The 12,177-nt window shown below is 33.5% G+C and overlaps 1 protein-coding gene across 2 annotated transcripts; it reads left to right on the top strand.

Annotated features, from left to right (window-relative positions):
* The first annotated feature begins 1,111 nt into the window (after nt 1–1,111).
* On the top strand, nt 1,112–9,089 carry LOC107882996. 2 transcript variants are annotated; one of them, XM_016802288.2, is made up of 2 exons: nt 1,112–5,280; nt 5,524–9,089. In XM_016802288.2, exons 1-2 carry the CDS (start codon nt 4,348–4,350, stop codon nt 6,802–6,804), a joined length of 2,214 nt encoding a protein of 737 aa, XP_016657777.1. In that variant the 5' UTR covers nt 1,112–4,347; the 3' UTR covers nt 6,805–9,089. The 2 variants fall into 2 exon arrangements, with proteins under 2 accessions (XP_016657777.1, XP_016657776.1); XM_016802287.2 differs by having other exon boundaries at nt 1,112–9,089.
* The last annotated feature ends 3,088 nt before the right edge of the window (nt 9,090–12,177 follow it).

Genomic DNA, 12,177 nt, shown 5'->3' on the forward strand with positions numbered 1-12,177 from the left:
ATTATAAATTATGGCTATGCTACTGTAATAATGTATAGTAAATAAATTGTATAATATGTAAATAATTTTATATGTAAATAATTGTATATGTACGTAAATTAATTTGAAAAAAATTGTGTAATAATCTATAATAAATAAATTGTATATGTAAATAATTGATATGTACTAAATTAATTTGAATAAAATTGTGTAATAATGTATAATAAATAAATTGTATAATATGTAAATAATTGTATATGTACCTAAATTAATTTGAATAAAATTGTGTGTTATGTCATATTATATTATTTGGTTTTTATTTGATATTATTATTAATAGATATTTGACATATAAAATAAAAATTATATTTAGGAATTGTTTAAAGTTAGCAATTTATATAATTCAAATTTAGCTTATATGGAAATACTGTAGGTATAAACTATAAAGTATAAACAATGTATAGCAGTGGCATGGCGAAGTGAAGTATTTTATCGGGCAATTTATTTTTTGAATGACCTACCTGTCAAGGTACCACCCCTTGACTACTTAATATAATACTTATTGTTTAAGTTATTATTCTTATTAAATATCATCTTCAGATGAAGTTAATCTTTTACTACAATTTCTCACTAAATCCAGTATTCACCCAACCGGCACCCCTTTAAAACTATCGGGAGACTGTCCTTCAAAATCACGGTCAACACACCACTGCTATATACCTAGTCTATAATTTAGTTTTGGGTTGGAAAAAAATTAAGCGCGCTAGCGTTGTGTAAACAAATTAACTTTTTTTTGACTTAATAAAAAGTTAACAAAAAGTGTGTATTAACTTTTAACTTAATTAAGTCAACCTTTAGTTAAATTAACATATAACTTTATATTATTGGTTCATATTAACTTAACTGAATTAAAAAAAAATCATTAATTTGCCCAGCTTTGGTTAAATGCATTAGGTATCCATCTCTACATCGTTTAGGTATTTTCTATTTATTTTTTTTTATGTCACCAACAGTCGATTTACCTATTCCGTACTTCTCAGCAACCACACCATAGTTCTGGCCATTTTCTATTAACTTAATTATTTCAATTTTTTGATCCATAGTTAAAGTTACGTGTTTACCGCGAGGAGCCCATTGTAACAATAATAACCACTCGACAAGAAAGAAGTAAACGAACTGACCATCGATTTATTACTATGTATTACTGTATTAGCCTTTGCTAGGAACAGTAGGTAATAAAAATGACGGAATTGTATTTGTCGATATCTTATAGATTAATTGGGTTCCGGGGATTTTGGTATAAAATCTATTTACAAACAAATGGAATTTGTTATGCCGTCCGGATTACCGCGTTCACCGGATTATCGGAGGTCCGGACTATCGAGGCTCTACTGTATGTAGATTTTATTTTACATTACTATTTAAATATTTCTGGGTGCTATGTTTACAATAATGAACCCACAACAAGAGGTAATTATTATCAAACTTCTGAATGGTATTCATCAACACGAACCAGTCGTTAAATAAACCTATTGTGTCTGAATCACATACAGTTTAAATTAGTAAGTATAGATATGATTATAACAGTTAATAGTGTATTAATTTTATTTCTTATCAGACAAATTGCATATTTTCTTACAAGCGTTTATATTATTGTTTCCACACAACAATATGGCTTTTGAAATCGTATTTCGAAATGAACTCTCAGCGTCATTAACTTGAGCAGTACCTAGGTATCCTCTACAGAAATTGTATGTGCTAGTTTAAAATATTTTGGTTTATTTTATTTGATTAGTGTTGTATTGACATTGTGTAAAATTAACGCAGGGGACACTGGCCATAACAAAAGACTAAGAAGTAGTTAGAATTTTTTGGTCAAATACAGCTGCGGCAAGTGTAAGGTAATACATTAATAAATGGATAGTTAATGTCTTAATCATTAATGAGTTCTGAACCCATAGAATAGAATATTAAAAATTTAAATTTAAAACAGAACCTACCTATTTTTAATGATTATTATAGTTAGTCTGTTATAATTTATAAATATATAATAAATGTCAAATAATTTCTCAATAATTGTAACTAATTTTATATAAAAAAAATACACCAACTGATTGGTATGTAGTCAATAGAGATAATGGTACTTTTCTTTTATTATAACCATGCTCATGAACTCTACTTTCTTTTGTTGGTGTCTTCCTGTAGGTACCATTATCTCTATTGACAACATACCAACGAACAAAAAAAAAAAAGGCACGAAACATTATTATTTTTTATTTATTTAAATAAATAGGTGGATTGAAGAGTAGGTACCTACAATTTGTAGGCTACAAAGCAAAAATGGGTACTACATTTTTTATAATGAACACCTAGTATTAAGCTTTTGGTTTGTGTTATAAGTTTCATAAAAACACTATTTAATAAATACATTTAAAATAATAATCAATTTGTCTAATTAGCTTATCTTTAAACTACAATATATACATAATAATACACATAATATTATTATTTGATTTTATAGTTTTGAATTTGCCGCCACAAACTATGATAGGTTTAGAAATCATGTGGGTGGCTGACGGGGAGCCAGACCGCAATTGCTTCGGTACTCGGTAGTCGGTACCTTCTACCATAGAACAATAACTTCTACCCTCCCAACCTGGTACATAGGCGGCCTATAACATAGCCAACATCACGGACCATAAGATATATATCTTAATTATAAACTATATCATAGTCCGTGGCCAACATGCATGCTATCTACTTGGTAAATTTATATCAATTATTATGATTTATAATTATAAATTAAAAAAATATGCATATGAAAAAATTAATGATTAAATAAGAATTTTTATTTTATTTGGAATTAAAAAAGGAACTCGTTCATTTTCCAAAGGAACGATTTTTTTTTTTTACGAACAAGGAACGGAACAAATTCCTTTTTTTAAAAAATAACGAGGAAAGCTGCAGGGGTGGATCCAGAGTTAGGAAACTGTGAATCAGGAAATATCAAGGGGCCACTTATTAAAACCAGATTAGAAATCTATACTTGTGTACTAACTACTATGAAACAAAAAAAATTAATTTAAACTGTACCTATGTGTAATGTGTGTTTATTCGAGGATCCAAGTGTCCAACTACCCAAGATCTGGAAAGAGCCCCCCCCCCCCTTAGATCCGCCCACGAGGAAAAGAACGAATTCCTTTTTATAAGGAACTTGGCAAACACTGCCTACTACCGAGGCAATATGCGGTCTTGCTATGTCCATTGACTAGACACGACATAGCAAGCGGGTGGTTGGTGTGTGATACTATTTTGTCACGGCAATTTAGTATGGTAGGGGGAACTAAGTGATAATTTGTTATGCGATCCTGGTGACCTGGTGATCTAATAACTCGCAGTGATGTTATTATAATATTATGTATACTCCGGCCCACGAGAGTCCATACATAAACACTAAAACGCGCATCGACACTGACGTACGCGACATCTGCCGACTGAATTTTCTCCCACCATAGGGCCATTCCCACCACTCGGCAACGTGAATACAGCGGCTCATAAAAACACAGCTAATTAATTGCGTTTTCGGGGTGTTATATGATTCTCCATATTGAATAACAAAAAACTCGCGAAAAAAATCGTAAAAAAATACGTTATAAACTTGTAACGTAAACGACACGAAAGACCAGTTATAAAAACGAATCAGTCGAATTTCGTAAACGTGTCTACTGCTATCGCTACGTATACACGAATGTCAACGACGCCTGTCGGCGATCGTTGCCGACCGGCTTCCGATCGGTAAGATTCCGGCGCATGGAAGAGGAACCGATGCGCAGCGACGGACGCGTTTTTACGTATGGACTCTCGTGGGCCGTAGTATCATAGCGCTCTAATCGCATAGTTCCCCCCACCACAAAATTTACCGTGAAATTTCCGGATCAAGATTTTAGCCAACGTGTCCACTGTCCAGTCAATAATATCGTGACTACAACTGTAACTGCCTACTGTTGTTGTTGTATAGTTGTTTGTTTGCAGCTGCTGTAGAACGGTCAGGTTGTTTTTTTTAAATTGTTTTAACTTCGTGCGACATCCGACATCTTACGTTCTTACTTAACGCTTTACTGACTACGGGCTTAGCGTAAACCGTGTTTTTATTTTCTTTGCCTATGATCGTGTCGACGATCATACGTCGATTGCCAATAATATTTTTACCATTGGACATAATTATTTCTCGTCAGTTGTTAATTTATTCTTACAGTCGACGCGGGCGTTTCATCGTTAACTATTGATAACTGTTTTGAGTGGCCATTTCGTGTATTCGTTTATTGTACGAGTGTAACTACTCTACTGTACGTTTGGGCGGACAGCCACGATGGAGAACGAGAGAACGTACGAATTACCTAGCTTGTTGAAAACGGCGTACTACGCTTGCAATGAGATCGAGCGTGACAGTTTTGACTCACTGGAGGTACCGGACATCGATATGCGACATTGTTGCGAGTCCTTGTTCGAAATATTTAAAATCGACAAAAAACGAAACGAGAATAACGAAAGGCGGACAATGTTCAGCAGGTTGCAGTTCTCCATCAACGACAAGAAGTTTAAAAACATATGCGAGCAGGCAGCGTCCAATGGCCACCTGAATTGTATGAAACTCGCTCGCGAGATCGGTATCCCTTGGGACGAAATGTCCAGAGCGAACGATAAGGCATGTGACCGGGCTGCCAGGTCGGGATATCTGGAGTGCCTAATATACGCCCGGGAAAACGGGTGTCCATGGGACCAGTCAACATGTATCAACGCCGCGATAGGTGGACATTTGGACTGTTTGGTATACGCCCGGGAAAACGGGTGCCCGTGGAATGTGGAAACATGCGGAAACGCCGCGCTGTACGGTCACTTGGACTGCCTTGTTTACGCACGGGAAAACGGGTGCCCTTGGGACGAGCGGACATGCGAACACGCCGCGTTGAACGGACACAAGGACTGCCTAGTTTACGCACGGGAAAATGGGTGCCCGTGGAATGTGGAAACATGCGGAAACGCCGCGCTGTACGGTCACTTGGACTGCCTTGTTTACGCACGGGAAAACGGGTGCCCTTGGGACGAGCGGACATGCAACAACGCCGCGTTAAACGGACACAAGGGCTGCCTAGTTTACGCACGGGAAAATGGGTGCCCGTGGAATGTGGAAACATGCGGAAACGCCGCGCTGTACGGTCACTTGGACTGCCTTGTTTACGCACGGGAAAACGGGTGCCCTTGGGACGAGCGGACATGCAACAACGCCGCGTTAAACGGACACATGGACTGCCTAGTTTACGCACATGTAAAAGGGTGCCCTTGGGACAAGCGGACATGCGAACACGCCGCGTGTAACGGCCACAAGGACTGCCTGGCTTACGCACGGGAAAACGGGTGCCCTTGGGACGAGGGGACATGCGAATACGCCGCGTGGAACGGCCACAAGGACTGCCTGGCTTACGCACGGGAAAACGGGTGTTCTTGGAACAAGAAGACGTGCACATTTGCCGCGAGAAACGGACACATGGACTGCCTAGTTTACGCACATGTAAAAGGGTGCCCTTGGGACAAGCGGACATGCGAACACGCCGCGTGGAACGGCCACAAGGACTGCCTGGTATACGCACGGGAAAACGGGTGCCCATGGGACGCGGACACGTGTAGCTTTGCAGCGCGTAAAGGTCACCTGGAGTGCCTGACTTACGCACGGGAAAACGGGTGTCCATGGGACGCGGACACGTGCAGCGAAGCTGCGTTAAATGGCCACATGGACTGCCTGGTATACGCACGGGAAAACGGGTGTCCATGGGACGTGGACACGTGCAGCGAAGCTGCGTTAAATGGCCACATGGACTGCCTGGTATACGCACAGGAAAACGGGTGCCCATGGGACGCGATCACGTGCACCCACGCTGCGTTAAACGGTCACATGGACTGCCTGGTATACGCACGGGAAAACGGGTGTCCATGGGACGCGGACACGTGCTCCCACGCTGCGTTCAATGGTCACATGGACTGCCTGGTATACGCACGGGAAAACGGGTGCCCATGGGACGCGGTCACGTGCATCGCAGCTGCATTCAATGGTCACATGGACTGCCTGGTATACGCACAGGAAAACGGGTGCCCATGGGACGCGGCCACGTGCACCCACGCTGCGTTAAATGGTCACATGGACGGCCTGGTATATGCACGGGAAAACGGGTGCCCATGGGACGCGGTCACGTGCATCGCAGCTGCATTTAATGGTCACATTGACTGCCTGGTATACGCACGGGAAAACGGGTGCCCATGGGACGCGGTAACGTGCATCGCAGCTGCATTTAATGGTCACATTGACTGCCTGGTATACGCACGGGAAAACGGGTGTCCATGGGACGCGGACACGTGCAGCGAAGCTGTGTTCAATGGTCACATGGACGGCCTGGTATATGCACGGGAAAACGGGTGCCAATGGGACGCGGTCACGTGCATCGCAGCTGCATTTAATGGTCACATGGACTGCCTGGTTTACGCAAGTGAAAACGGGTGCCCATGGGACGCGATCACGTGCAGCAAGGCCGCAGAAAACGGTCACATGGACTGTCTGGTATACGCACGGGAAAATGGGTGTCCATGGGACGAGCGGACGTGCAGCAAGGCCGCAGAAAACGGTCACATGGACTGCCTGGTATACGCGCGGGAAAATGGGTGCCCATGGGACGAGCGGACGTGCACCAAGGCCGCAGAAAACGGTCAAATGGACTGCTTGACATACGCACGAGAAAACGGTTGCCCCATAGGTGAAACAGGTCTGCACAACTAAAACTGAAGTAATATTTTATCACCAATGTTTTTATACTCATCGTCTACATTTTTATTATGATGTTATGATACGAGTTCTTTGCGTTTACTACACATCATTGTATATTCTGCCAAGGACCTTACAGCTACTTAGTATAGTAAATTATAAATTAAATGATTTATAAATATTATAACTAATCGTGTTTAAACTATAAATACAATTTTAAAAAAAATTTACGTGCATTTATAATTTCTCATGTAGAACCTTATACACTACAGAACTACAGAAGTGAACACTTACTTGTATCAGTTATTAAAAAATGATTAATTTAATTTTGCTTTCATTTTATAAAACTAGAAATCAAAAAAAAATAATTACCTAGTAATTATATTATAAAAGTATAAACTGAGTAATAAATGGTGTGTTGTTAAAATAAAATAAAACAAATTTATAAATATTTTAATATGAAACTAAATCTCTAAGGGCCATTCTTACAATGTCGGGGAAAGTGTCGGTTAATGCTAACCGACTGAAAACAGATTTCTAATACAAGATAGGTAAAAGATGTTTACAATAATGTCTTATAATTAAAAAAAAAAATACTAAGTAGATTTATGATTTATATTTTATTATTGTTATCTGAAATGATGATTGTACATATCTATTATTTCCAGGGCTAGCCTTTTAACTTTAACATAATACGAAGAATCATTAGAACCCTGATGTTAAAGTTTCTCTAATTTGTACAATGTTACTTATTTTATGATTTAAATATTATATATAAAAAAAATATTTAAATATTCAAATAACTAAACTTTATACTTTATACAAAAATGTGTAATGCATATTTTGGAAAATATGGCTAAGAATAAATTATATATAACAATTGATTATCAGATATTGAGATATTCAGATTAAGCATTAAACATGTACATTTGTCAAAAGCAGGCATGACTAAGGGCTGTTTCTACAATCTGGCCGAATTCTGCTGGTAATAAAATCTGTTTTCAGTCAGTTAGTGTTAACTAAAACTTTACCGGAATTGTAAGAACGGACCTTAGAGGAGTCATTTATAAATTATAATTAAATAGTTAGGTACTCTGTTAGTTAGTTGATGAAATAAAAAAATATATAAATTTAGAGAGATATTAATCATATTTCTAATTATAATTACATTGGCTACTGGGTATTGGCTACTGGGTAACTTTTTTTATAACAGACTCATTTATCACTAAGATATTATTAAGTTTATTTTTTATCATTAAAATCAATTAAGTTTGTCAACAGTTATTTATTTTTTTATTTTTACAACAACATCCAGGAGGAACAGTAATTATACTTTGTCTTATACTGGCAGTCAGTATAATTATTAAAACATTAAGTATTATTATTTAAGTATTTTTTTTATTTAGATATTATCATGGTATAGACTTTATTTTCTATACTCTATAGCATGGCATTTTAAACCAAATGTCCATTACAATTTAAAAAAGCAAAGGTGGGCATTAACTTAACTATATAGTTAATTATTATTGTTTTTAACTTACTAACTAGTAACTTAAATTATTTAATTTAATTAAACTAAATTATATTTAACACACTGCTTGGGACCGTGCTGCAGCACTTTCAAGTTCAGTCACGGTAGGGCACTATTATATGTAGTAAGTCTATATATTTTATATATATTATCTTCTATACCGTGGTTCAGTTTCAACACTTTCAGGAGTTTGCTCATTACCTACTGATAGGAACATTTTCAGTGTTAAAAAAATTTGAAGATTTCATTCACTGTTTTTACAAAAAATGTTTAATATCAAACTTTATATTAGTTTCACATTCTGTAAAATAAAGTTACAATATTATTGACTAAGAAAAATAACATTTGATGTTATATTATATTATAGCACAATATTAAAATAACAAAGTATGATTTACGTTTAAACTCATAAGCAATATGAGACATTTTATTTAAACATAAATCAGTATCAGCATTCAGAAACTTATTTATCTTTTACCAACATATCCTCTTCCATAGAAATTAAATGTAGAAAGTAAAACCTTTATTAATATTAAATCCTCCCCAAAAATCATAATGTTAATAATATATACCCAGTATTGGGTAGTAACGTAACGCGTGTTACTCGTTATTGTAACGTAGTTACACTTTTCAGTAATGTTAAATAACTTTGTTATTATTATTTTTGTGTAACACAAGAGCAACTATGTTAATTATTTATAAGTAACTTAGTTACTAGACTAGTGCCGTAACTTAGTTACTTTTAAAAAGTAACTTACCCAACACTGTATATACCTATAATATATAATATATTATTTTACATAATAATTTGTATAGTAAATTTATAATTTACTAAAATTGTATTATAAATAGGTACAAATAACTCTATATTGTTGTTAAAAGACATATTTAAAAGTTAAAACTATAAAAAGATCAAAATATAGAAAAATAATTTTATAAAAATATAATATTTTGTACTTAACTTGGAAATGTAAAATTTTATAATAAAAATTAAAGTATGTTTATAAATAAATGTTACACAAAAGATATTATGTTGTAAACCTGAATCATACTACAATTGAAAAGAGTATCGATTATTATTTCTACATTTTGATCTGGTGAAGAATAAGTTTAAATTTTCTAAAATAAATTATTATTTAAATATCAATAAAAATTATTTTACTTGTATTATTAGGAAACCAAATTTTTTTGACATTGGGTTGAACTGTCCATTTTCAATTTGGACTATTTATAATATAAATGTCATCTATTATAATATTTTTTTTATAAGTGAAAAATACAAATAAAAAATAATTAAATTATATGTATTAACTCATTTAAAATCTAAAATATATATACCTTCTATAATAGATGCTTTATTTGAAGAGAATTCCTTGTTTTTCCCAACATTGTCAATATTCTTATAACTTCGGCCTAATTACAAAAAATTAATCATAATATAATAAAAAAATAATTAGTAATTAAAAAAAAAAAATTTAGATACCTACTTAAATTTGAACATTCATCTTCATCACTGTCATCAAAAACACCATCACTAGAATCTTTGAAATATATAATTTGGTGTTACATTTATTTTTTAAATTATTAATAATAATATATTATATACCTACCAGAAAATTCAGGTGCAGAACTATACTCAGGCTTGTTTGGAGGTTTCTTTAAATTTTGATAATTATTACTTTTTTGATTGTTACATTTTCTGTTGCGGACAAATCTGAAGTATTTTGCGCTTTTATGCTTTACATCTGGCTTCATTATAAGAAACTAGGACATAATAAGACAATAGAGTTTAAACATTAATCTAATAGTAATAGTGACTTAATAAAACTACATATTAATTGCCTTTTGGTTTTTGTTTTAATTCAATCAATTTATTCTTATTTTTAATATATTTTTTTGTCCAAGCGCAATAGCCAAATTTCCACCATGATTTTGGAAGTTGGAACAGTTGAAACTGAATTATCCGGGATAAAATGTACCACGAACCCCACATACTTCTGAAAGTTAAAATTAATAGAAATAACAAATTAACTAGTTAGGTTTCTTAAATAGTTGTTATAGAAAGTATACAGGGTGATTCACTAAGCGTTCAACAGTCATTATCTCAAATAGTTTTGACTTTTTTCAAATTTTTTTATTTCAAAATTATAGATTTACGCTGTTCTAGAATTGTATAGTTTTTTTATATTTTTCACCCTTATATTTATTAGGAAAAACACTATCAACTTTTGATTTTCAAATGGTAACTTATAATTTTAATTTCATAAATTAATAAGGCTACCCAGTGTGCACTATAGTGGATTATACATTTATAAACTCTTAATCATCGGTGGATTCTGAGTTTATTTTAAGTTTGGTTTATTTTACATTGATTCAGCGTTGTTTAAATTGTGTAATTTTAGTTTACAATTAAACAGAAAATAGGTTATTTACTAAGCGGTTATTCAACGTTGAATATTTTATAATAATATTTGTTTAAAACCTAGTGTTAAAATTGCGTACTATAATATTTATAATATCCATATCAAGACTTCTTTATCACCGATCATCTAAAAAAAAACTATTGGCCTGTTGGGAGTTGAATTTTTCATCTTGATTCCAAAAAATGTAATATTATATTTTTTTAGCTATAACAGTTTGTAAGTTATAAGTAGAATAAACTATATGCCATTTATGACACAATACGTGAAAACGATTCAGATAATTTGTGGCATTTGTGAATTGTTTTCATATTACTATAATAAATACAACAATTATTTCATCAAAAAACTATTATGCTTTCAAGTTTATTTTTCAATATTTTGGAAGAAGATAATATTGCTGTAACAAGAAAGGTAGGTATAATTTCATTTACAATCTATAAAACTTATTTTTATGAATGTAGTATTTTAAAAACTATATAACTTTCATTGTTTGATGAAACGTTTGGTACAATACATGCTTTATGTATATTAGACATATTATTTAATACATAATGTTCTATGGCTCCTAAATAGTTACATAAGTACACACCAACGTTTATTGATGAAATACTAATATCATCAGAGTTTCCAAAAAATTCATTTATGCATTGAAATCTTCTTCCTATAAAACTTATTGTTTTGAACTTATTATTCTCGTTGTTATTACTTTGAACTAAAATATTTTCAACAACAAAAATAAAGTAATTATTAATGTCATTATCCATTACAATTATGCAGTCGTCTCGATGCATATATAAATTTTGTTGTTCTGATTTTCTTATTTGAATAATAAAATGTTCAAATTTCATATGCATATATTGTTCATAGTTTTCAAGCTCATTTAATAGTGGTCCATTATTATGATTTTCTTTAAAAACTGGAAAACTGTTGCTAGTTGGCAAATATTAAAAAATATATTTTTTTAATGAATTATCGCGTTTAAATTTTCATTTTTCATTAATCCATTGATGAGATATAACTCCTCTAAGTTGGGTAGGTAGTTTTAGGAGGTGTTTGTGTGTTAATGTGTTACACCTAGGTAATCAGTAGATACCGCAACAATTAGGATTTTTATGCCCTCAGGTAAAATATATTACATTTTTAAGATCAATTCAGTAAGTACTGTAAACTTAAGTTTCGCCCCTAAAAATAATATTATATGATATACCTACCAGAAAATTCAAGTGCAGAACTATACTCAGGCTCGTTTGGAGGTTTCTTTAAATTTTGATAACTCTTACTTTTTTTAAAAGTATAGGGGTCTTGGTCTATAGGTGCTTATAAGTCATTAACTATTACAATATTCCAATTATTGGAATATAAATATATAATAGGTAGTATACTTTAAAAGTTTCAAGTACCCACAAATAATATTATACATTTACAACAAAATAA

Source organism: Acyrthosiphon pisum, chromosome A3, assembly GCF_005508785.2.
Source record: "Acyrthosiphon pisum isolate AL4f chromosome A3, pea_aphid_22Mar2018_4r6ur, whole genome shotgun sequence".
Lineage (NCBI taxonomy): Eukaryota > Metazoa > Arthropoda > Insecta > Hemiptera > Aphididae > Acyrthosiphon > Acyrthosiphon pisum.